The 27780-nt window shown below is 40.0% G+C and overlaps 1 protein-coding gene across 2 annotated transcripts in view; it reads right to left on the reverse strand.

Annotated features, from left to right (window-relative positions):
- LOC126248308 (sarcosine dehydrogenase, mitochondrial) overlaps positions 1–27780 on the reverse strand; it is a 245949-nt gene that overhangs the window by 61543 nt on the left and 156626 nt on the right. For both annotated transcript variants that reach the window (XM_049949180.1, XM_049949179.1), the window contains exons 12-13: positions 11399–11647; positions 7999–8147 (exon numbers count right to left, since the gene is read on the reverse strand). In XM_049949180.1, coding sequence (XP_049805137.1) covers positions 7999–8147; positions 11399–11647 — 398 coding nt within the window. The remainder of the gene's footprint in view (positions 1–7998; positions 8148–11398; positions 11648–27780) is intronic.

Here is a 27780-nt window from a genome sequence, read left to right on the forward strand (position 1 = left end):
AAACTTCTTTCATGAATATCAAACCAAGTATTGACTACAACTCAATAAGGCCCTGTGAAAAATTCTACTAGATGGCTTCTTTGTTCATTCCTTTGCTCCATGCCATATTCTCCCACTATTTTTTCCATCTCTTCCTACTCCTATTACAAATTCCAGTTACCCACCACAACTAAATTTTCATCTCCTTCAACTTTTGTGAATAATTTTCTTTATCTCATCATACAATCTGCCGATTTATTCATCATCTACAGAGGTGATAGGCATGTAAACTTGTACTCCTGTGGTGGCTGTTGCCTTTGTTTCTGTCTTGGCTAAGAAAATCCATTCATTATGCTGTTCATAGTAGCTTACTCACATTTCTGTTTTCTTATTCATTACTAGACCCAGTCCTTTATTACTCCTATCTGCTTTTGTGTTGATAACCTTGTGATGACCTGACCAAAAGTCGTTCATAGTAGCTTACTCACATTTCTGTTTTCTTATTCATTACTAGACCCAGTCCTTTATTACTCCTATCTGCTTTTGTGTTGATAACCTTGTGATGACCTGACCAAAAGTCATATTTTTCCCACTACTGAATTTAATTAACTCCCACCATATCTGACTTCAACCTGCCCACTTCACTTTTTAAATTCTTTAACCTACCCACTTGATTAAGAGATCTAACATTCCACACACTGACCCACAGAATGCCAGTTTTGTGTTTCCTGATGAGGACTTCCTCCTGAGTAGATCTCATCCAGAGATCCAAATGTGGGACTACTTTGCCTCTATAATACTTTACCTGAGAGGGTGCAACTATGATTTAACCATGCAGTGCACCAGTATGCCCTCAGTAGAAAAAAGTCACAGTTTCCAGCCATATTTAGTACCAGCCCAGCAAGGTCATATTGGCTGATGTTACAAGACCAGATCAGTCAATCATGCAGACTGTTGCACCTGCCAATATCGAAAAGGGTGCTGCCCTTCTTCAGGAACCATGGGTTAGTCTGCCCTCTTCACAGATATACCTTTATTGTGGTTGCACCTAGGTTACAGCTATCTTTATCATTTCATCCACATAGCTCATTTAAGTAATGTTTTTCAAGAATGCTTCATATTTATTAAACCTACTTTACAAATTACAAAATTTCCTAAACCCATGTAGAAAAAACTGTAGGAAGTTAGTTTTTTCTGGAGGAAGGGGAGGGGGAGGGCTGTGCAGCCTTGGGAGTCCTACCAGGGGTGCAGGATTACCTCAGTATGGCACTGAGTGTAGGCAGCATGGGAAGTTGTTAGACAAGATAGTTCTTTCAGCCAGGTATATGAAACTCAGCTTGATCCAGAAGAACTGAATGACTACTTTTCACATAAACCAGAGAACTTGGAGACAATATTAAATCCACAAACACCTCTGTAAGGGGTCTGCTTGGTCCTCAACTGTCTGAAGGGCTTTTACTTCATTGAGATAAAATTGTGCTCAATGAGATCTGTAAAACTGTTTCCAAATTATTTAATTCCAAAAGTATTGACTGCAACTGGATATCTAAGTATCTTGTTAAAAGAACAGTTCACTTGGTAAGTAAAACACTAGGTTTTATTTTTAATAAATGTTTAGAGTATGGTGTTTTTCTGGTTCACACAAAATCTCAAAAGTTGTCCCATTATTCAAAAAAAGGTGATAAACAACTCCCCCAGATCTACTGACAAGTTTCTGTTGTGACAATACTCTCAAAAATATTTGAATAAGGCATGACCTGCTTTGCAACACTTGTTATGGATTTTGTTCAGGTAAAAATACCACCATAGTTGATCAGACTTGAACAGCTTTCTAAAATAAGATAGTGTCACATGAATAATGATGATATGACTTAGTTACTTCACATCATGACATCCCAACTCTTGATAACAGTATACAAAAAACTGTAGACTCTGCATTAAATTGGTTTGCAGCCAATAAACTTGTCCATAAACCAGACAAAACCCAAAAGGTTATGTTGGGACTGTCTAAGAATATAGAAAATAAAAGTGTCAAACTTTTAGCAATCTATATTGATACCAAACTCAATTGGAAACTGATAGATAGAGTGAATAATAATTACCTCCATATGACATACTGTATATGATGCTGTTTCAGACACATATCTCATATGGCCTACTCATGTGATGAGATCCTACTCATATCAGTAACATTTTAAAAGAAAAAAAATTGTTCATATAACATCCAAGACTGGTCCTATATAGCACTATCACCCTCTTCCTACTAGGCTTATGATACTAACATTTGTGTAAATAATGTGTTATAAGGGAAAAAATTTACAAAAATGACAATAGAAATAAGGCAATCATTGTCACATGAAGGCAAAGGCTAGCAATAAAAGGAAACCCCCATAAAGTGAACAGTCTCAAAATTTTTAACAAGTTTTCTCTCACTGCTCGATCCTTGCCATTTAAAAAATTTCAGTAAAATAATATGACAGCCTAACAAAAATCCATGTTTCAATATAAAAGATTTCTATAATGTCCAAAATATCAGTATTAATATTTGAGATTATAGCTGTATATAAGATACTTAATTTGTAGATGTAATGGGAACATTAATTTAAATACTTCGATTGCAACTGTAACTTGCTTTGACTGAGAAAGCTTATTGTAGTGCGCACGGTCATAGGCAAATAAAGAATCTGGATCTGAAACAGTCTGAATGTTTGTGTGTGTGTGTGTGTGTGTGTGTGTGTGTGTGAGAGAGAGAGAGAGAGAGAGAGAGAGAGAGAGAGAGAGAGAGAGAGAGAGAGAGAGAAAGAGGGAGAGACAGAGGGGGGGGGGGGGGGGGGGAGAGAGAGAGAGAGAGAGAGAGAGAGAGAGGGATGGAGCTCATGCAAGTATGTGTACAAGATCTCCAACATTGAAGCGTGCTGTTTCCCTGTCCTGTGCCTAAGTCACAACATAATCATACAAATTGTCAACATATGTCTGTACAATGGTGTTCTGTGCAGAATAGGGCATTTCAGTCAATGGAAAACCATGCCAACAATGACGTCAGGGCACCTACCAAATGGACTAGTGTTTGCCGGGTAGTCCCAGTCACTGTGTACACAGTCACAGATGGTGAATTATGGCACAGAGAAGATGCCTACTAGTCTCTCTGCAGAGGAGGGCCATAGGAAGAATGGAAGCAGGACAGTCGCAAACTCATGTGGCCCAATAGCTTAACGTGAATCGCCCTGTTGTTCCTCGGATGTGGCAACAGTTTATAGACACTGAAACTTTATCCCAAAGACCAGGGCAGGGCTGATCACATGTGACATCAGAAAGTAAAGACCATTATTTGACTATAAGGGCGCGACAGTACCACCTTAGTACTGTGCAGCAGCTGGTGTCTGACCTCACAGCATCCGCTGGATGTACTGTATTGAGGCAAATGGTGTAGAGAAAGCTTCATCAGAGTGGCCTTTATTGTCAGAGACCTGCTGTATGTGTGCCTCTCACACATCTTCACAGAAGGGAATGTCTACAGTGGTGTCGTCAACATGCCACCTGGACAGTCGAATAGTGGCTCAATGTTCTTGTCACAAATGCATCCTGATTTCATCTGGAGAGTGATTCTCAATGGATTCTCATCTGAAGGGAAGGGGGAATATGATTCTGAGACCCAAACATTGTGGGATGTGACCAATATTGAGGAGGATTGCTAATGGTGTGAGCAGGGATTATGTTGACCACTCGAACACCTCTTTATGAAATTGTACAGGCCCCAGTCTTATTGAGCACATGTAGGATACCAGTGAGTGATATGAAAATGTAATAAACTCTGTTCCAAACAACATCCGTGAGTTGTAAGAGGTTGTTGTACAGTCATGGATGAAGAAGGTTTCCAATGTTTCCAATGTCTGGAGTCCATGCTATGACATGTTGCCACCATCATCAGGGCTGAAGGAGGTAGTCATACAACTAGGCTTGTGTCTCTACTTCAGTTGCTCAAGAATGTAAACATAGATATAAATTTGTGTGATTCAGCATTTCACTGTTATATGTAAAGAATATCTGTATCACAGTGCAAACATGCTTAAAAGTTGTCTATAAATTTTGGACAGGAAATTAGGAACACATAAAATCACAGACAAGTTAAGGAAAAAAATTAATCACAGGATTCTTGAACTGTCTCATATTTGCAGTTTGAAATTATAAATACATATAATTATGATTCTTGAGAAATAAACCTTAATGAACCCATATATCCAATTCTGGAATCTACCATCACCATTTTCCTCTTTTTCCCCTGATTGGGCAGAACGTTATAACCCTCTACCCAATAGGTTGTATGTCCACCTCTAGTACAGACAACAGCAGCAATGTATCATGGCTTGGATGCAGTGAGGCCTTGTTAGGTAGCTGGAGGGAGTTGGCACCACATCTGCACACACACGTCACCTAATTCCCATAAGTTTTGAGGAGGGTAGCTATGAGCTCTGACACCACATTCAATCACATCATAGATCTGATTGTTGGATTCACATCTGGCAGGTAGGGGGGCAGCCACATTAATTGGAACTCACCACTGTGTTCCTCAAACCACTGCATCATATTTCTAAACTTGTGAAATGGTGCATTATCTTGTTGAAAAATGCCACTGCTGTTGCGAAACATGATCATTATGAAGGGGTGCATGTGGTCTGAAACCAGTGTACGATACTCCTTGGCCATCATGGTGCCTTTCACCATCTCCACTGGCCCATGGATGCCCAAATGAATGTTTTCCAGACCATAATGGGGCCACCACCAGCATGTCTCCATCCCGCAGTAGAGATGTCAAGGAACTGTTCCCCTGGAAGACAACAGATTCATGCTATCCCATTGGCATGATGAATAAGGTATCATGGGTCATCAAACCATGCAATGCCCTGTCACTGCACCAACATTCAGGCTGATGTTCATGTGCCCATTTCAGTTGTAGTTGCCAATGTCTTGGCGTTAACATTGGCACACGCATGGGTTGTCGGCTGTGGAGGCCCATTGTCAGGAGTGTTCAGTGCACTGTGTGCTCCGACACACTTGTACTACGTCCAGCATTAAAGTCTGATGTCAGTTCCACCACAGTTCACTGCCTGTCCTGTTTACACCAGTCTGCCCAGCCTACAACATCTGACATACGTAATGAGGGGTGGCTGCCCAACCCCAGAATGTCTGGACATGTTATCACCTTGGTTTCACCACATTTTGAAGACACTCACCACAGCACTCCTTCGACACCCAACAAGTCATGCAGTTTTTGAAATGCTCATGCCAAGCCTCTGGGCCATCACAATATGCCCTCAGTCTAACTCAGATAGATTGCACATCTTCCCCATTCTACACATGGACAGCACACTCACTGATACTACATGCACTGTGCTTGTATCTGACTAGCAGTTATTCCTCCCCAGGAGATGCTACTATCCCTGGATGGGTTTATATTGATAGCAGGTCAGTGGGCACAGTGTTCTGGCTGATCAGTATAACTCTGAAAAGCAACTGTTACAGAATGAACACAAAATTTGATAACTTAAATTTTCATTCACTCTCTAGCTCAAACTGGTAGTGAGTACCTCAACAGCCACTTTGTTGAAACTAATAGCCTTAATAATGGCTAAACTCTATTTTGGGTGAAAATAACTTCTATTATTGGTGAAATTGGCATATATTTTTTTAAAAAAATGATTGGGTGTATAAATTTAAAAGGGTGCCCCATAAATATACCTGAACATGAAACTGATCAGAAAAAATGAATACAGAAATAAATAAATGAAGAAGTAAAAATTGGTGAGCGAAAATATTTCTATTCTACACAATAGGAGCTTTGTGAATGGTTGTTTGCTTTTGCAATAACTTCAACATTTTTTTTAAATTCTTGTTTTCTTCTTTTGATGATAACAACTTTAGGTAGCAGACAAACATATGCATTTCTTTGTTCTATGATCCTAGCTCCCACAGCTGAGTCCTACGTTGCAGTACATGGCCTGTATGTGAGAGAGACCATTCAGTCATCCATGGTTGATATAGCACCAGAGCATAGCTTACATGCACACTGATATGTCATTGCATTCATGCTTTGACACACTATGTATCTTGCAGATGCATTCTTATACACATTCTCTTTCCAAATTAGGCTCTGCCAGATGTTGTGCAATACCAGTAACAGTTATGAAATAGAAATTTTGCATGTTCACATTTTGAGGCTTCAATCGCATCTACACTCCTGGAAATGGAAAAAAGAACACATTGACACCGGTGTGTCAGACCCACCATACTTGCTCCGGACACTGCGAGAGGGCTGTACAAGCAATGATCACACGCACGGCACAGCAGACACACCAGGAACCGCGGTGTTGGCCATCGAATGGCGCTAGCTGCGCAGCATTTGTGCACCGCCGCCGTCAGTGTCAGCCAGTTTGCCGTGGCATATGGAGCTCCATCGCAGTCTTTAACACTGGTAGCATGCCGCGACAGTGTGGACGTGAACCGTATGTGCAGTTGATGGACTTTGAGCGAGGGCATATAGTGGGCATGCGGGAGGCCAGGTGGACGTACCGCCGAATTGCTCAACACGTGGGGCGTGAGGTCTCCACAGTACATCGATGTTGTCGCCAGTGGTCGGCGGAAGGTGCACGTGCCCGTCGACCTGGGACCGGACCGCAGCGATGCACGGATGCACGCCAAGACCGTAGGATCCTACGCAGTGCCGTAGGGGACCGCACCGCCACTTCCCAGCAAATTAGGGACACTGTTGCTCCTGGGGTATCGGCGAGGACCATTTGCAACCGTCTCCATGAAGCTGGGCTATGGTCCCGCACACCGTTAGGCCGTCTTCCGCTCACGCCCCAACATCGTGCAGCCCGCCTCCAGTGGTGTCGTGACAGGCGTGAATGGAGGGACGAATGGAGACGTGTCGTCATCAGCGATGAGAGTCGCTTCTGCCTTGGTGCCAATGATGGTCGTATGCGTGTTTGGCGCCGTGCAGGTGAGCGCCACAATCAGGACTGCATACGACCGAGGCACACAGGGCCAACACCTGGCATCATGGTGTGGGGAGCGATCTCTTACACTGGCCGTACACCACTGGTGATCGTCGAGGGGACACTGAATAGTGCACGGTACATCCAAACCGTCATCGAACCCATCGTTCTACCATTCCTAGACCGGCAAGGGAACTTGCTGTTCCAACAGGACAATGCACGTCCGCATGTATCCCGTGCCACCCAATGTGCTTTAGAAGGTGTAAGTCAACTACCCTGGCCTGCAAGATCTCCGGATCTGTTCCCCATTGAGCATGTTTGGGACTGGATGAAGCGTCGTCTCACGCGGCCTGCACGTCCAGCACGAACGCTGGTCCAACTGAGGCGCCAGGTGGAAATGGCATGGCAAGCCGTTCCACAGGACTACATCCAGCATCTCTACGATCGTCTCCATGGGAGAATAGCAGCCTGCATTGCTGCGAAAGGTGGATATACACTGTACTAGTGCTGACATTGTGCATGCTCTGTTGCCTGTGTCTATGTGCCTGTGGTTCTGTCAGTGTGATCATGTGATGTATCTGACCCCAGGAATGTGTCAATAAAGTTTCCCCTTCCTGGGACAATGAATTCACGGTGTTCTTATTTCAATTTCCAGGAGTGTATATTCACATTTATCACAAATGCAAAATTTTCATATCTCTAGTAATTGATATAGCACTCAAAGGTAGTGGCATATGTGGAGAAATGATTTTCATTACAGAACGTACATGATATGGAAATGGGGAGCTGTGATATGAACCACATATGATAGAACTCGGAAAATATGTATCTGTTATTTTGGATCAGTGAAAGCCATATGAGATGTGGAAAAAGAGAGAAGAAAGGTTAGTGTTGAATGTCATGTTGACATTGGAGTTAGAGGACTAGCTTATCTGGACAATCACAGGGTAGGGTATGAGCCGATCTGTATCACTACTGCTTTAAAAATCAACAAGTTATGTTTTCATCAGGTTGTTTATTACAATACCTGTTTGGTCCTTGTACAGAAAGTACTCCCATTTTATCTGTATGATCAGTGAGAGCTACCTTGAAATTCTTCAGGCTGATAATTGAATTCATGTGAGCCCATGTATGGTATGCTGAGACTCCTCCACTAATAATGTAGAACCCTCTACCCTGAAAAATTTATAATTTTGCTCAGCTTTGTACAGTATGTTTCTTTCAATATCTGAAACTATAAATGTCTTAGATTTATCAGCTGCAAGTATTAGTTCATAAGCATCACAGATGTACTGATGTTAATAAAATATGTTAAACACTTGTAATAATTACAGTTAGTAAGTCTCTTGTCTTGTGGCTTCAGAAAGTTTGTTAAAAACTGTTTTGTTCTGATATGAATGTGGAGGCAGAACTTAGCATAAAAAATGTTACACCATCATGAAAATTTTCTGAAGTATATTTTGCATCTCATTCACTATTCCAGAATTAATTCAAACAAACTTATCATGTGGAATGGAGAATAACATTGAAAAGAGGTACAGTATGTGTGCCAGTGTATGGCAATGACCTTTCTGGCTCAATATTTTCTATATATTAGGGAGAATCAGAAAGTAATGAACAATCTTTTTTCTCCTCTGGTACTGCAACTAGAATATTGAAATTTCATGATTATATAGTTTCCACTACATATGGTATTTAGTTTTCATGTGCAGCTCTAGCAAGAGAAGCATGACATATGAAACAAACATGGCATGAATGTTACTGATGCCAACTTGTGAAGAGCAGCAAAGTGTGGTTTGATGTTTGTGAGCCAAATGGCATGAACCAAATGAAATTCACAGGACCAGGTGTGACATGTGTGGGAATAACTGTACAGACTATAGCAGTGTCTCCAAATGGTGTGCATTCTTCTAAGAAGGCCATGTGAATGTTAGTGTTTGCCATGCTCCAGGTGGCTGATAACAGCTGCAAACCTAGTGAATTACAGAGCCATTGAGGCAGCAATTTTGAATGATCAGCATGTGCAACTGCAAACCTTATTGCAGCAGTTCAACATTTCCTATAGTCTGGTGTATGATACTGTTCATGACATGGTAAAATTCTGAAAAGTTATGCTCGCTGAGAGACTAAGAACCTGACAGAAACTACAAGAGCCTATGAATGATGACAAGCTTGGATTGTTTGACATGTTACACCATAGAAGGGCGTGATTTTCTGAAAGTGTATCATCACTGGTTATGAATTGTGGGCATACCACTGCATGCTCAAAACCAAGCAGGCCTCTATGGAGTGGAAACATGCTGGTTCCCTAGTACAAAAAAACTTCAAATTGACTCAGTCTTCTACAATAGTGCTTGTGACAGTGTTCTGGGATATTCACAGTGTGTTATTGGTAGACTTTGCTGAACACAGGACCACTATGAATGTCACAGCTTGCATGAAAACTTTGGTTACGTTTCATCCTGCGCTTCATGACAAATGCTACAACATTAATGCTTGACAGTGTCAAACTTCTTCATGACAATGCTCATCCCCATATTGCTGCTCTTGTTCATGAGAAATTTAGGTGGGAGGTGCTCCAGCATACACCATACAATCTGAACTTTACAACATCTTGCTTTCATCTGTTTGGGCTAATGAAGAAATTCCTGGTCACCCAATGCTTTGTGATAAGTGCAGAAATGAAATCAGCAGTCTGCAGACGGCTCTACTCCAACCACATGGACTTCTACAAACAGGTCACATTGAAATTGGTATCACAATGGGAGATATGTGTTGAGAACATTGGTGACTATGTAGAAAGGTAGTAAATTTACTGTGTATTACTATCTGATATTCCCTTGTAAATGAATTCCTATAACAGTGACTGTCTGGTTAATGTTTAAGTGCAGCACATGAACCATTCAGCACAGAAAATCTTATTTAAACCTGTTGTTATTTATTGTAAACCATAACCTACCCAGTGTAAATATTAATATATTTTGTCTGAGATCTGTAGCACACTGTCTACTGTCAGATCACATGGACCAAATAAATAAATGCAGCACTGTCTGTCCATCTATCAATACAAGATAGTAATACTGTTCCCCATTTCCTTCCAACAACCCCAAAATTTGGATAACATTTCTATAACACTATTATCTGAATCACCACAATGTGTTTGTGAGGTACAATATTTCTTCTCATTATGTAATATTCTATATTTGATAACTTTTTACATGCTTTATGTTTATTTTGTTTCCTTACTTTTATTTCCTATAGACAGGATTGTTATTGCACATGTAGATTTTGTCAGTACTCAAAAGCAGCAGCAAATGAACTATCATTGTCATTATGTGTGGAACATCTGCTTCTCAAACGCTTCAAAAACAAATGCACAGCTACTGACAGTACTTCACAAAAGAAGTCAGGTTAAGCTTTATGCAAATGTTATGAGAGTGTGCTGAAAAGTAATGCCTCTGAATTTTATGTGAAAACTCTTGAAGCTTTTTAATAAAACAAACATTATAAACATTCTACCTGTTTATTATTTATGTCTACATATTTATTTCTCATTGTAGCCACCATGGTGATGAACACATTTCTCCCAATGAGAGACCAGAGAGAGACTGTCACTTTAGAAAGTTTGCCTTTGTTGATAGAGTCATAACCTCACCTCTGCTTCCACCGCTTCATCACTATCAAAGTGAAGTCCTCAGAGATGTTTTGGAAACATATGAAAATCAGATGGGGCCAAGTCAGGGCAGTATAGAGGATGATTGATGATGGGGAACCCAAGCCATCAGATTGTTATAGATGTTGCACTTCTTGTGTGTGGCCTGGCATTGTCATGCTGAAGAAGAGGGTGCTCTACATGTGGATAAAATGTTCTAATTTGAAACTCAATTATAGCATGGTGTTTCTCATGCACTTACATACTTATTCTACACAGTGCCTTGTTACTTGCTGCATTTCTGAGCCCTCTAGTGGCTGCAAATATGTACACATGAAGGATAAAGATGTAGAATGTTAATAATGTTTATTTTGTTTTAAATAAGAGATTTCACTTTAAAAATTTGAGGACATTACTTTTCAGCACACCCTCGTATTTAGATGAGATAAGTATGGAGGTTTATGCTCCATCTCCTTTAAGAGTAAATTCCTTATACAGTTTACAGAACTCTATTTAAATTCCTTTGAATTGTGATTTTAAGAATCAGTCCCACACAGAAGTCATATTACTACATCAACATATTAAGACAATGTAGTGTGCAATTTATTTTCCTTAACTGAAAGAATCTGCAGTACATCTCCTACTAATTAAAATAATAGAATATATTATAAAAGAATATCTACCACAACTGCACAGAAGAAACATGTAAGGGTAAAGTTCAAAATAAGGGAAAATGAAGAGTGTTTGTTCCCTCTTCTACATCTATAGATCTCACCTTCAAAATAGGGTCTGCTTGACCTCCAGTTCCTGTTTCAATGGCACTAACAGTGACATCAGCCTCCACGCCACCCTGAGGATTAAGGAGACAGGTGAACACTGACTGGCCTACTTCCTTTCTGGTATCAGCAGAAAATAACCAATCAGCAGCCAGTTGGGCATCAGGACCACTCAGATAAAGCTTACCCAGGTATGACATGTCAAATAGAGCTACATCTTCCCTACATGCTAGGCACTCCTCTCCAATCTGAAAATTACAGAAAAAATTTTTTTTAAACATTTTCATTGAATTCAAGAGGCAAAAGGGAATAAATAAAATGTGTGTGTGTGTGTGTGTGTAAGAGAGAGAGAGAGAGAGAGAGAGATATTTTGGGGCGGGGGGGGTGTATATTTGGAAAAGTTTCTCTAAATAAAATATTTTGAAATATAATCTCAACTGATACTGACATGGTTCAGTATATTATCAAGATGATAATACTCAGTATCTGACTACTTTTATATATTCACCTTGTGTTTTGTTTCAAGTAATTTCAGGCTAAAACACAGGACAATCATCTTAAAATGTCATTTTTCTTAATTTTATTATACATCTCTTGCCACCCAATAATAGTTTTGTGTGCTTTTATGACACGGTTATACAATCAACAGACAGTATGTTAAAAGTATGGAAGAAAGATAAGTGAGTTAGAGAATTTCACATTTTCCAATTTTCCATGAAATTAGACTATTATTATAATTGTTATTATTATACTTATAATTATTATTATTAGCAGTAGTAGTAGTACTAGTAGTAGTAGTAGAAGAAGAAGAAGAATTAATAGCAGTAGTATAGTGCAATGTTGTATACTTTTGCTTTGTGCAGTACAGCACAAAACAATTTTTTATTTTGTACACTGAAATTCATTCAGTTTCTACTAGGGGCTAACATTGTTAATCACAGTTTCACCAACGGCTTTAGAAAACTCTACCACTAACAGCAGTTGATAGAAAATGCTTAGTGCAGAAACTCAAACAAAATTTACTAATGTTTGCAGCAGATAGCAATTGGTCACTGTTTCTGTTGTAGGCCTTTCATCAGTATGAGGTAGTACCAGTGTGGTCATTTTGAGGTGAATTTCCCTTATTAAACTAGTTACTAATGTCTGCAGCAGATAGCAAATGGTCAGTGTTTCTTTTGTAGGCCTTTCATCAGTATGAAGTAGTAGCAGTGTGGTCATTTTGAGGTGGCTTGTCTTTTTTAAACAAGCTCCATCATTTTGTTGGCGATACAATGAATTGGAAGACAGTATTCTCAGAGTGAAATAGCAGCAATTCATTTTTTGATTGATGTGTACTTGCACTACATTGCCACTAATTATGGACATGTGCTTGCATTTCATTGCCACTGATTACAATTAACTTAACACAGTACAGCTTTATCCATTTGCGTGTCCCAGAAAATTTTACTAACATAAGTCATGTTTTGTTTCACTTCATTAACTGATGAATTTGCAAGTCAGATGGTACGCAAACAGGTAAACAAAATTGTTCTAAAGTGCTTGTTACAAAACCATAGATTGGGTATTATTTGTATCAATTAAACATTTTATGTGCCATTCTGTGAACATATTGATCACCCCCAAAAAATGTAAGAACCCATTAGAGAATGAGATTTTAGCACACATATAGAAGTGATCCCGAGATCTATAGGCCCTACTCATTGCTAATACTGGAGGTCAACCAAGCACTTCATTAATGTCAGTATGGTGAAGGAGGAACCAAAATGGCCTTTACCCATATCATGAAATGGTAGTATATTGGCAACCATGCAACAAGAATTTAGTTCTATGAACAGTGACATAAAAATTCCAAAATCAGCGTAATTTACCTTCATTAATGATGTTATGGCAATGAGACAAATTTTGATGAACAAATCATTTTAACTCAAATATTTACAAAAAATGATCCACAACAAAAATAAATCCACATACTACCTACATAGTTTTCTGGCCAACAAGCCAACCATACTCATATTTAAGTCAAATGGATATTTATTTTTGTGTATGTATGTGTGGGAAGGGGGGCAGGGCAGTGTGGACAGAGGAGGGGGTAGCATGAAAATAGTTATTTACTGCAGCACACCTGTAGGCTGAAATGATGTAATTGTCTGGACTGCTGCAGATACTCAAGACGTCAGAACTTACAATGATGCTTCTGAAAGTTTTTATGCAATGGTGATTTGGTGACACAGAGGCAGGGTGCGATTTGTGCTTTTACCAGTGGGGGGGGATGTCTTAGGAGCTTAGTAGAATTAAATATGTTACTAGCTTGGACCGTGGCGTTACACATGGTTAAACAGCTATTTATAAATAGATGTTAATGCCGAAACACACTATTGACGCGTATGCACTATCAGAAAAGCCATCCCTTATTATATCTTTAAAAGTACATTATAGGTAAAGCTTATTTACAAAATCATCTACAAAAGGGTACAGATATACGAGGGGAATTCAAAAAGTAGAGGCTCATTTGTGAAAAGTTGTACTTATTCTGATGATAGAAAACTGAAACATATTAATAGTATTAATAGTAAGACTTATTAAAAACTTTCAGTGTTCGGCTCCAGAAATTTAAATTATATGTTAAGTTTTACTCTAGTGCTTGTGAAATAAACATCCCAGGTTGGGATGCATAAACCAGAACCAGAGGAGGGGATGGTCTGATGCAGAGGGGGGTTATCCCCCCCCTCCCCCCCTGCAAATCGCACACTGCGCAGAGGACAGATTCAAACAAATGATACTAATTTGAATCAGTCGTGTAAAAGTTGAAATTATCATTTATAACAAATACTTGTTTTTTTCTTGATTAAAGAGACTGTTATGTAAAACATCAAATTACTGTATATGACATGTATCTATTTTATTCTAAAGTTATTGGATTATTTATTGATGGTTTGTGAATATTAGAATTTTTAAGGGAAAAATGTATTTCCAGTATCGAAAAAAAGGATATAATTTTTGCTGTTGTCTGGTAAATTGGCAATTAATTAGTTTGTTATACATACATTAAAAAAAGTTTTGCATCACCTTGGTTCCGAGAGTTCTGGAACCTGTACAGAAAATTGGAATAGAGATCAACATAAATATTATTTCTGCCATTTTTATTGCTCATGAAAACCACACATTGCATGTTGTACCACCATACTGCGAGACCTTCAGAGGTGGTGGTCCAGACTGCTGTACACACCGGTTCCTCTAATACCCAGTAGTATGCCTCTTGCATTGATGCACGCCAGTATTCTTCATGGCATACTATCCACAAGTTCATCAAGGCACTGTAGGTCCAGATTGTCCCACTCTTCAATGGTGATTCAGCGTAGATGCCTCAGAGCGGTTGGTGCACCACGTCATCAATAAACAGCCCTTTTCAATCTATCCCCGGCATGTTCGACAGGGTACATGTCTGGAGAACATGCTGGCCACTCTAGTTGAGTGATGTCATTATCCTGAAGGAAGTCATTCACAAGATGTGCATGATGGGGGTGCGAATTGTTGTCCATGAAGACAAGTGCCTCACCCATATGCTGCTGATATGGTTGCACTATTGGTCGGAGGACAGCATTCATGTATCATACAGCTGTTACGGCGCCTTCCATGACCACCAGAGGCATGCGTCGGCCCAACATCATGCACCCCAAAATAGCAGGGAACCTCCACCTTGCTGCACCCACTGGACAGTGTGTCTAAGGCATTCAGCCTGACTGGATTGCCCCAAACCACGTCTCCGACGATTGTCTGGTGGAACGCATATTTGACACTCATTGGTGAAGAGAATGTGATACCAATCCTGAGCAGTCCATTCAGCATGCTGTTGGACTCATCTGTATCATGCTGCATAGTGTTGTGGTTGCAAAGATGGACATCAGGAGTGAAGTAGCGCATCATGCAGCCCATTGCACTCAGTTTGTGTTATAACATGAGATCCTGTGGCTGCACAAAAAGCATTATTCAACATAGTGGCATTGCTGTCAGCGTTCTTCCATGCCATAATCTGTAGGTAGCGGCATCCACTGCAGTAGTACCCCTTGGGCAGCCTGAGCAAGGCATGTCATTGACAGTTGCTGTCTCTCTGTATCTCCTCCATGTCTGTACAACATCGCTTTGGTTCACTCTGAGATGCCTGGACACTTTCCTTGTTGAGAGCCCTTCCTGGCACAAAGTAACAATTTGGACACAATCAAACTGCAGTATTGACCATCTAGGCATGGTTGAACTACAGATAACACGAGCCGTGCACCTACTTCCTGGTGGAATGACGAACTGATCAGCAGTCGGACCCCCTCGTTCTAATAGGTTCAGCTCATGCATGGTTGTTTACATCTTTGGGTGGGTTTAGTGACATCTCTGAAGATTCAAAGGGACTGTGTCTGTGATACAATATCCACAGCAATATCCACAGTCAACATCTATCATCAGGAGTTCTGGGATCCGGAGTGAAGCAAAACTTTATTTTATGTGTGTACATACCATAAACCATCTGCATTTCTATCCATGTCATATGAAACAACTCAGTTTACATGCAATGTATACATGATTTGTTCGCCTGTATGACTGCATGCTGACCACTTACAGAGTACTAAATAGCACACTGGTTTACGTTAAATCAACATGACTGTATTAGTCTTAGTCACTACTCATTTTACAAGTGAAACTCAAATTTCATGGAAAAGTAAACATATTTTTCAACTATAACACATATTCTTAATTAAATAGCTATCCACGGGATAGAAGGAGTTGTCCAAAAGAAACCATTTGAAATGTGATTCAAAATCTCTTTTCTGCCTGTCTTTGTGCTATTAGACAAATGATCACATCTTTTTTGGCTGCATGCTGAACTCCTTTCTGAGACACTGACAGTTGGTGGGCAAATAATTAAAGATTTTGTGACTGTACTCAGATTGTTTCTCAGATATCCATAGCTTTCATAATGAGTAATTAAATCATTTTTTCTAGCGTTTTAGCGATGGGAATTAATATTGTTCCAAAATTGTGAGGTATTATGTATGATTAATTTTATTTGTGAGTACATACATTGTGAAATTACAGTTAGAATACCTATGTCCTTGAAGAGACATCAAAAAAATGGCTCTGGGTTGAATCATGTATTGTTCCCACTGCTCACTTTCGTGAGACCAGTATTTTCTTTTACAGAATCTCAAAATTTAGCACAGACTTCAATGCAAGATGCTTATAACTGTTTCCACAATGAAACTTTGTCTCAAAACCTGGCAGAAAATCCAAAGAGATTCTGTTCATATGTGAAGTATGTTAGCGGCAAGAAACAATCAATGCCTTCTCTGCATGAATGCAATGGAGATACTATCAAAGACAGTACTGCCAAAGCAGAGTTATTAAACAAAGACTGCTTAAATGCATTCACAAAAGAAGACAAAGTAAATATTCCAGAATTTGACTTGAGAACAGCTGCCAACATGAGTAACATAGAAGTAAATATCCTTGGAGTAGTGAAACAGCTTAAATCACTTAATAAAAGAAAGTCTTCTGGTCCAGACTGTATACCAACTAGGTTCCTTTTGGAGTATTCTGATGCATTAGCTCCATACTTAACAATCATATACAACCATTTGCTTGACGGGAGAGCTGTAAGCAAAGACTGGAAAGTAGCACCGGTCACACCAATATTCAAGAAAGGCAGTAGGAATAACCCACTAAATTACAGGCCCATATCATTAACGTCGGTATGCAGCAGGATTTTGGAGCACATATTGTGTTCAAACATTATGAATTACCTCAAAGAGAAAGGTCTATTGACACACAGTCAACATGGGTTTAGAAAACATCATTCCTGTGAAACACAACTAGATCTTTATTCACATGAAGTGCTGAGTTGAGGGATTTCAGATCGATTCCATATTTTTGGATTTCCGGAAGGCTTTTGACACTGTACCACACAAGTGGAATGTAGTGAAATCACATGCTTATGGAATATCGTCTTAGTTATGTGACTGGATTTGTGATTTCCTGTCAGAGAGGTCACAGTTCATAGTAATTGCTGGAAAGTCATCGAGTAAAACAGAAGTGATTTCTGGCATTCCCCAAGGTAGTGTTATAGGCCCTTCACTGTCCCTTATGTACATAAACGATTTGGGAGAGAATCTGAGCAGCCGTCTTAGGTTGTTTGCAGATGATACTGTCGTTTATCAGCTAATAAAGTCATGAGAAGATCAAAACAAATTGCAAAACGATTTAGAAAAGATATCTCAATGTTTCAAAAATTGTCAGTTGACCCTAAATAACAAAAAGTGTGAGGTCATCCACATGACTGCTAAAAGGAATTTGCTAAACTTCAGTTACATGACAAATCAGTCTAATCTAAAAGCCATAAAGCCAACTAAATACCTAGGTATTACAATTATCAACAACTTAAATTGGAAGGAGCACTTAGAAAACGTTATGGGGAAGGCTAACCAAAGACTTCATTTTATTGGCAGGACACTAAGAAAATGTAACAGATCTACTAAGGAGACTGCCTACACTACGCTTGTCTGTCCACTTTTAGAATACTGCTGCGTGATGTGGGATCCTTACCAGATAGGACTGACGGAGTACATTGAAAAAGTTCAAAGAAGGGCAGCACGTTTTGTATTATTGGGAAATATGGGAGAGAGTGGCACAGAAATGATACAGGATCTGCGATGGACAACATTAAAAGAAAAGTGTTTTTTGTTGTGACGGAATCTTCTCATGAAATTCCAATCACCAACTTTCTCCTCCAAATGCAAAATGTTTTGTTGACACCGACCTACATAGGGAGAAATGATCACCATGATAAAATAAGGGAAATCAGAGCTCGTACGGAAAGATATAGGTGTTAGTTCTTTCTGCGTGCTGTACAAGATTGGAATAATAGAGAATTGTGAAGGTGGTTCGATGAACCCTCTGCCAGGCATTAAATGTGGTTTGCAGAGTATTCGTGTAGATGTAGATGTAGATGGGTTGCGCCAGGAAGTTGAACCATAAGACATTAACAAGAGGAAGTATGTAAAATGGAATTAAGGGGACAGTGATCTTTACTTTTAGACAGAGTGCTGCAAAATGTATTCCAAGTGAGTGAGTAGCAGCTATATTGGGCAGTCCACATGTATCAAGTCAGAGATCTATCCAAAATACCAGCAGCATATTAAATACAGAAATTACTAAAATTCAATGGTGGGTGAACACACACACACACACACACACACACACAAAGAAAAAACCCATCTATAATGACCTCAATGTCACTTTCTTCTTTTTTTTCCTCACAAAAAAGCATAGAAGTGTGTTTAGTCATTAAACAGTTTTATTATATGTGCCAGGACCAGTGTTAAAGATCTGGAAAAATTATCAAGTCTCTCATTTCCCACTTAAGTGAACTCAGAAAATCTTCTAGAATGTTAAGTCAGTAATGTAAACACTGCCAGCCACATGGGGGCCAAAATGAAAATATTACATTGCAAGTAAACAACAGGTACATTTTTTTACATTTGTGATTGCAGTTGCAAACAATTTGGCAAATGCAATATTAGCTTAAGTAATAAATATTAGGGTTTTTTACACTTGTCATCCAATCAGAAGCTGTAAACTCAATCTATACTTCAATTTTAGAAAACGACAAGGAACAAATTTCACTATTCAAATAACTTTCAAGAGGTAAAAAGAAAATAGATAATAACCATGTTGTGAACAGCACATAAAATATGACTTATATGAAAGCTGGTATGTTACCTGCTTGTACAGTGTAATGTACAGCATGCTAGGTTTTAAAACACGGATGTGAGTTAGACCAGGATTGAATCCAAGTGGATAAACACTCATTGGCTGGTACACCAGCCAGTGTGGCATTTAGGAAGTTTCTCCACTCTTGTGTAGGAAATTTCTATGCTGGAGAGCAAATTTTCCATCACAAAATATGATACACAAACAGTTAAAATGTGATAACACAAAGAAAAATGTTTACACAATACATAGACTGATAGCACATGTAAGTTCCCTCTTTTAGGTTACTTTGATGACTGCAGCTTCAGGAATGGCATCTGGAAACAAAGTTAAATAATGAAATAACATTCACCAAACGCTTAAAAAGTGGTCTCCGTACTATGCACGATATGTGATAGGGAAAAGAAAGAAAGAAAAAGAAAGTGTGAAATCTGGGGTGTCCATAAGTGAATTCATAAATACATATCCAAATATAACCTGAACAATTAGTACCTTCTAATAATAGCTGGAAAAAAACAAAATATATCAGAATTAACTTAAAGAAGCTGCTGATAGTTTATGAGATACTCTGGGTGCTCTAGGTAAAAGAAAACAAATTTTTATGAACATTCCTCAAAAGCCATGATCTTTTGAATTTCTTAATTAGTAAGAAACATTTTTTTAAGTAGGTTATGCAGGAAGATATGCCAGGACATTCCTATCACCTACTTTCATCTTATGGAGGAGAGGAGCAGAGATCTGTATTCAAGGCATGCATTTCAATGCTAAAATAAATCGTTTCTCTTGTAAGGTGAATCTTATATAAATCAAATTTGATGAAAAGGGCAGACTGCTACTTATCATATAGTGGAGATGTAGAGCCACAGATAGGCACAACAAAAAGACTGTATGTTGCCTAATTTTGATGAACGCATTTTTGGCTGAAAGATTACTTGTTTGACAGTCTTTTTGTTGTGCCTATCTGCAACACAACACCTCCACTATATGGTGAGTAGCAATCTATCCTTTTCATAATATTGACATTATTCCATGCTGGATTTTCCATTGTTTGATAAATCATATGTTGATGGAGCTGATGACTAGTATGTGTAGCATATCTTCAAGTGCACTCCATATACTACTACCACCAAGCCATCATTCACAGAGCAATAAACTGGACTTAGAAACTTTTCCAGAAGTACTTTTATCCATGGAAACAGTGCTAAAAGTAGATACTGACAGATTGACATGTACAAAAGCAAACACACTAAGACTTTTGCTAAAACACATATTAAGAAAATTGCCACCAACAACAGCTACTAACCAAGAAACAAAAATAACTGTCCAGATACAACAACTACTACACAACACACAAGGTGGGACAACAACCCTCAGATATCCCGATTCGGGAACAGCTGATTATGAGCTGACACTGCGATCCACTTTCAAATAATATGACATACGGGACATGGTGAACAAAAGTTTGGAAGCACAATTACTCGACTAAAGAGGAGATGCATGAGAGAAAGAGTGACCATTACCCACTTCATCACGCAAGTTCAAAGACTGTCAGACACTGTGCAACTCACAGATAATAAATGCTATAAAGAGAGACTACAAGGAATTTTGAACTGGCTCATCAAACTAGATGATGAGATCCATGGTACACTCTGTAAAAATGAGTGTTCCTTCAACTTCAATAAGACTTCCACTGTTCAAGTTGGAGCCTTTTCAGGTGATCTGCAGACATGGGCAGCAGTTTGATCAGTTGGTCAACAAGGACCCATTGGTAGTTATCATCAATACACACATATCTCCTCACAGCTATCTGGAAGCAGAGCCGAAGCATTCAGCAGAATGTATTGCAGTAATGGTTGATATGTATACAGAAACAAAGAGGATCCTCCAGTCTCATTATGGCAACACTGATTGGATAAGTCAGGCCCGCCTAGATTACACAGAAGCCACAAAAACCCATTCAGTTGGCAACTCTAGGAAGAACTCAGTTCAAAATTTATTGAATTCCAACAATGTATTTAAGAATGAGATTTTCACTTTGCAGCAGAGTGTGCGCATAGTGAAAATCTCATTCTGGAAACATCCCCCAGGATGTGGCTAAGCCATGTCTCCGCAGTATCCTTTGTTTCAGGAGTGCTAGTTCTGCAAGGTTCGCAGGAGAGCTTCTGTAAAGTTTGGAAGGTAGGAGACGAGATACTCACAGAAGTAAAGCTGTGAGGACCGGGTGTGAGTCGTGCTTCGGTAGCTCAGATGGTAGAGCACTTGCCCACGAAAGGCAAAGGTCCCGAGTTCGAGTCTTGGTCGGGCACACAGTTTTAATCTGCCAGGAAGTTTCAATGTATTTAAGCTTCTCAGGCTCTTGGCGAAGGCATGAATGGACATGGCACATTTCCAGGCAACATATGCTGCCACTGGATAATTCATGCCAAGCTTACAGAACTACCCAAGGGTGATATTTGGCAGCTGATGAGCATTTGAGTGAGGAGGTTAACAGGGCCCCTACCGTGCAGAAGACATGTGCTGATCTTTATACTACCTCTGGTGCCACTCCCGAAATCTAAATGATCATCCCTGAAGATGATAGAGAACAAGAATCATTCTGGTTGTTTTGTGAATCTTGTAGCCATTGGATGCAGGACCATAAGAAGTAGTAAGGAAGACTGAATAGTCAGTGACTGAATAGGTAAACTGAAATGAGCAAACAGATATTTTCTTTCCAGAATGAGATTTTCACTCTGCAGTGGAGTGTGCACTGATATGAAACTTGTTTTTGTCTTTGTTTTTGTCTTTGTCTCGAATCTGGGCATATAGTCTCATATGCAGGAAGAAGGAAAAGACTTGGTGGGCTAAGTGTAGAAAGCTGCATTGTAAGTCCATTTGTGATGAAGGAAGACATGCTAAGACTCCAGTGGCTCAGACAAAAATTACATCCATGGGAAAAGTAGCTGTTGCTCCCCACAGATTCACATTTCTTTGGGAATTGCAAGTATGTATCTCAGGACTTACAGGACTGAGTAGGACAACTTGATGTGTGTTGGATGCAGGAAGTCAGTCCAGCTTCACAACAAAATCACTGATTAGTGATCTGAAACTGCATAGTGTAGACTGACAACAATTAACTGTTTGTCCATTTGAATCAAAGCATATATCCTCACACTGCTGCAGACTTGTTCAATTTAACATGAAGAGGTTTTTGAAAGTTTTTGTATGATTTCACACCGGCATCTCGTTCCATAACATGTAAAGAGGTTATCATATGTACATAAGATTATGCTACCAGATCCAAAAAATGACTCAGTGGAAGATATTCCCATAGAGATTCTCATAAGATGTGATATTTATTGGAAAATAGTGAAGGACAAGTTGCCAATATGCATCTATGAATCTGTAGATCTAGTTCCTCCACTATTTGACTGGCTATTTAGTGGGAACAAATCAGTAGCCTGTGTGATGGCATCTGTGGTGAATTTTGTTCATTCTGACTGATCTACCCTACTTTTGGATAATGAATTCAGATGCTTTCGGGATTTTGAGACTATAGGGATTACTGCCAGTCAAAATTAATCCATGAGCAACAAGGACATGAGGCTTTTTGAGGAGTTCAGAGCATCTTTCTGTAAACAGGATCAATGGGCAGTGGTTTCACATCCCAAAAGAGAGGATAAAACTCTTATGAGTAACATTCGGACTGCAGAGAAATGATTCAACCACCTGAGGACAAGATTTCAATGACATGAAGCCTTTAAGCAAATGTACTATGACAAGACTACATTATGAAGGGGAAGTAGAGGCTGTTTCCACTCAACTCTCAGGGAAGACACTGTTTTATCTCTGCCATCGGTGTCATTAGTCAGTGGGGAAAGAGAAACATAGGAAGACTAAGTGGAGGATAGCTTTTGATGTGTCATCTGACAAAAGTAATGCATATTCTTTGAATGAGGTACTAGAGGCAACAGCAAATGTGCTACCTAAGGTCATCGAGATTTAACTGTGATTCACACATCATTCCACTGCTATTACCACAGACATCATGCAGGTGTTCTTTCAACTGGTCTTGAATGAAGAAGACAAAAACTTGACCAGATTCTTTTGGTTCAGATCTAACCAGAACAAATGTAAGATTTTAAATGATGGATGACATAATAAAATACTGCTAAACCAGGCTCCCATTCATCCTGACCTGCTGCCCATTTTTACTCTCACCAAATCTAAGATAACATGGAGACAACTATGTGACATCATTTATCACCATGGCAGCTTTTATAAAAAGGATTATGTACATGGACAACTCTGTGATCACAGCAGAATGTGATAATTTTATGATCACCATATACCGTGAACTTGCAGTCCTAATCAAATTGATAATTCTTATAATCCTTCCCTTATCAAAATGGGCTATCGTCACAAAATTACTTAAAACTTGGGAAGGCCAGATTGCCAAGAACCCTATGCTAAGACTCAAATTTTAGGTGTAGACTGGAATGCCAGGTTGACTACTTCACCAGGAAGTCATTAGAAGAATCAGCCACAAACAACAACACTTGCAATGTATGACTAGGTTCTATGATCCACTCGGACTGTTCTCCTCAGTCTCTCTTGCTGGAAAATTGTTATTCCAGGACACATGGTGCAGTGGAATTGGCTGGGATGAACTCATGTCAAGGGACCTAGGAGGATGATGGGACATTCGGATACCTAGCTTACCATCATTAACACAGGTAATTGTCCCAAAATGCCTTGCTACAGCTCATGGAGGACTCACTCAGGAGCATGTATTCTGCAACACATATGAAAAACATATGGAGCAACTCTGCATGTTATATAAAAATAAATGTTGTGTGGCTAGGGCCTCCCGTCGGGTAGACCGTTCGCCTCGTGCAAGTCTTTCGAATTGACGCCACTTCGGTGACCCGCGTGTAGATGGGGATGAAATGATGGTGATAAGGACAACACAACACCCAGTCCCTGAGTGGAGAAAATCTCTGACCCAGCCGGGAATCGAACCCAGGCCGTTAGGTATGACATTCCACTCAGCTACCAGGGCCAGATGACCTTGCCACAACTGGAACTTTTAGCAGGAGTAGTAGGAACCCAACTACTGTGTTACTTCTGTCACACAAAAGAATTTAAAATTGTTGATGCAGTATTGTGGAAGGACACTACTGTTACATTAGTTTTTACTTGCTGTGATTCAGATAGAAAAAACTTCACTGGTAATCATGTAATAGAGACACAAACTTGTATGTCTCCCACGTAATGGAGATACTGCTCAAGAAAAGACAACCCAGCTGGTCATCTTCCATGAAGGCTCCTTGAAGGTCAAATATATCCCCTGGAAAATTAGTGGCATGGACCACTTTGCTTGGACATTCTCCTGAGTGTTGGACATCTGATACTCTGACAGTGGACTGACTACCTTGTGAGGAGAAACAAAGAAAACACATAGCCTAGTTCTGTTAATATCTACACCCACCCTGCCTCATGAACCTATCTACAAAGGGCATTCAATAAGTAATGCAACACTCTTTTTTGCGGCCAATTTCATTTCAGAAAATACAGAATTTTTTTGTGTAACATCACAGAATATTCTTGCTTCAGCCCCTGTAGTTTCTTGAAGTTCCAATAGGCAGCAGCACTATGTGTAATCTTTAAAGTGGCATCTATAATGGAGGTGTGTTCCAAACAGAGCACTAACACTGAGTTTCTTTTCACAGAAAACCAGACCATCATAGACATTCACAGTCACTTGCAGAGTATCTACAGAGAACTGGCAGTACACAAAAGCACAGTGAGTCATTGGGCAAGGTGTCTGTCATCATCGCAACCAGGTCATGCAAACCTGTCCAATCTGCTGTGTGCTAGCTGGCTGCACACTGCTGTGACAGCTGCAGTGTTGGAACGTTTGGACATTCTCATTCCAGGTAATCAATGGATCACAATCAACCACCTCACTGCTCAACTGGACATTTCTGTTGGTAGTGCTGATACACTCATCCACCAGTTGAGGTAATCAAAGGTGTGTGCCTGTTGCATTCCTTTTCACCTAACAGAAGACAATAAAGAGCAATGAAGGACTATCTGTGTGTAATTACTTGCACATTTCAAGGCTGATCATAACAATATTTGTTGAACAGTACCACTGATTGAAATTTTCACTCTATAGCGGAGGGTGCGCTGATATGAAACTTCCTGGCAGATTGAAACTGTGTGCCGGACCGAGACTCGAACTCGGGACCTTTGCCTTTCGCGGGCAAGTGCTCTACTGACTGAGCTACCCAAGCACGACTCACGCCCCGTCCTCACAGCTTTACTTCTGCCAGGAAGTTTCAGTATCACTGATGATGAAACGTGGGTTTATCATCTCAGACTGAAAACAAAACAGCAATCCATGGAATGATGCCACACCACCCCTTCTCTGATGAAAAGGTTCAAAGCCATGCCCTCAACCAGTAAAGCCATAGCGATGGTCTTCTAGGACTCTGAAGTGGCTATTCTGTTTGATGTACACTCTCATGATGCAACAGTCAACTCTGAAGAGTATTGCGCTAGTCTCAGGTAACTGAAGAAATGACTTCAGCATGTTCAGCACCACAAAAATGCTAATGAACTTCTCCTTCGCCACATGATGTAAGGTCTCACACACATCTCCATGCCTGAGACAAGCTCATAAAACTGCACTGAACAATTCTTCCTCATCCACCTCACAGTCCAGATCTCATACCTTCTGATTTCCATTTGTTTGATCCAATGAAGAATGCACTCCATGGGAATCAGTACATGGATAATGGAGAGGTTACTGAGGCAGCAAGAAGTTGGTCTTGATGTAGGATGGTACCATGTGAGCACACAGGCCCTCACAGTAAGGTGGCATAAGAACACTGCATTGAATCAAAATTATGTGGAAAAATAGGGTTTTGTAGCCAAAGGCATGAGAAATAATATGATGTATTGGAATCCTAAATAAAACCAACCTCCTTTTAGAAAAAAATGTGTTGCATTATTTCTTGAATGCCCCTTGTAAACTTGGCCCATACTAGAGGCTCCTTCATATTCCAACATGGACTCTCCATTTTCTGCAGAACATTCATCAGAAAAAGAAATGTTCAGGAGAGCTTACAGCTACTGATGTATCGGTGGCACAGATATGTTGCATATGAGTAAGCCAGAAATAATCCTTCATCAGAGAACTACACATGCTTCAAAATAACTTACCACTGCTAAGAGAATCAAAAACTGCAATTTTACAACCCTGTCATGGAAGGCAATCTGGTACACCTAGGAGGTCAGGTGCAGTGTACTAGCCTCATCAGAGAACAAAAACATTCAGTCCTCCTCGACCATTCCCACAATTTCACACAATTCGTTATTCAAGAGACACTTGTTGCCTCCATCACTTTCACATTTGTTCTGTACTGTCTGAACTCCAAACTGTATTTTGGATGATCAGAGTTTGTCCGATAATCATAATAATCCTACTCTCTTTTTCTGTGTTAGATCGTGAGACCCCCCCCCCCCCCCCCCCTGAGGGCAACATATTGAAGCACTGCTCCATCTGAGTGAGTTATGCTAGCTAAGCCATTTGCTGCAATTGGGATAGACTTTGCTGGACCACTATTCATCAAAGTGGGAAGAGAATTGCACAAGTTACATATCACTCTTCTCACATGTGCTACCACACCAGTAGTGTGCCTCAAATGCTGTTCAGACTTGTCAACAGATAAGTTCCTCACAGCACTCCAGTGATTCACCAGAAGACATGTACTACCCCAAACAATTTACACATACAACGTGAAAACATTCCATGTGACAAACATGGAACTAGCACAACTTTGTAAGGCATTAACTACCATAAACACTTAACAATTCACCGAGCGAGGTGGCACAGTGGTCAGACACTGGACTCGCATTCGGGAGGACGACGGTTCAATCCCGCATCCGGCCATCCTGATTTAGGTTTTCTGTGATTTCCCTAAATCACTCCAGGCAAATGCCGGGATGGTTCCTCTGAAAGGGCACGGCCGACTTCCTTCCCTAATCTGATGAGACCGATGACCACGCTGTCTGGTCTCCTTCCCCAAACCAACCAAACAACCAACTTAACAATTCCTCATGCACCATGGCATTACATGGAAATTCATTACCTCACAAGTGGCTTGGTGGGTAGGATGATGGGAAAGAATGGTGAGTACTATGAAGCATTGCATGCAGAAGGTATTGGAGCTCACAAGGCTCAGTGAAAAACAGTTGAATACTACCCTGATTAGTATTGAAGCCACTCTGAACTCAGAGCCCATCACACATGGAGACAATGCTGATGCACTGACCCTCACCATTTTTATGAATGGTGAGAAACTTGTAACAATTTTCAGTACCAGAGCCTACCCTGAACAAGAACCTAGTAAAAGAATTCCAGATAAGATAGAATCTCTATAACAGCTTTTGTAAATGTTGGATAAAAGAACATCTGTCAGGACCGAGGAATGTGCATGAAGTTAAATATCTACAGGGATGGCTCAACACATTCCATCCTGTGAACATCTTTCTCATACTACAGGACATGCACTAATGACACATGTGGAGGAAGGCCAGAACAGAGAGAGTACCACCTGGGAGAACTGAGAGTAAAGAA

Source organism: Schistocerca nitens, chromosome 3, assembly GCF_023898315.1.
Source record: "Schistocerca nitens isolate TAMUIC-IGC-003100 chromosome 3, iqSchNite1.1, whole genome shotgun sequence".
Taxonomy (NCBI): domain Eukaryota; kingdom Metazoa; phylum Arthropoda; class Insecta; order Orthoptera; family Acrididae; genus Schistocerca; species Schistocerca nitens.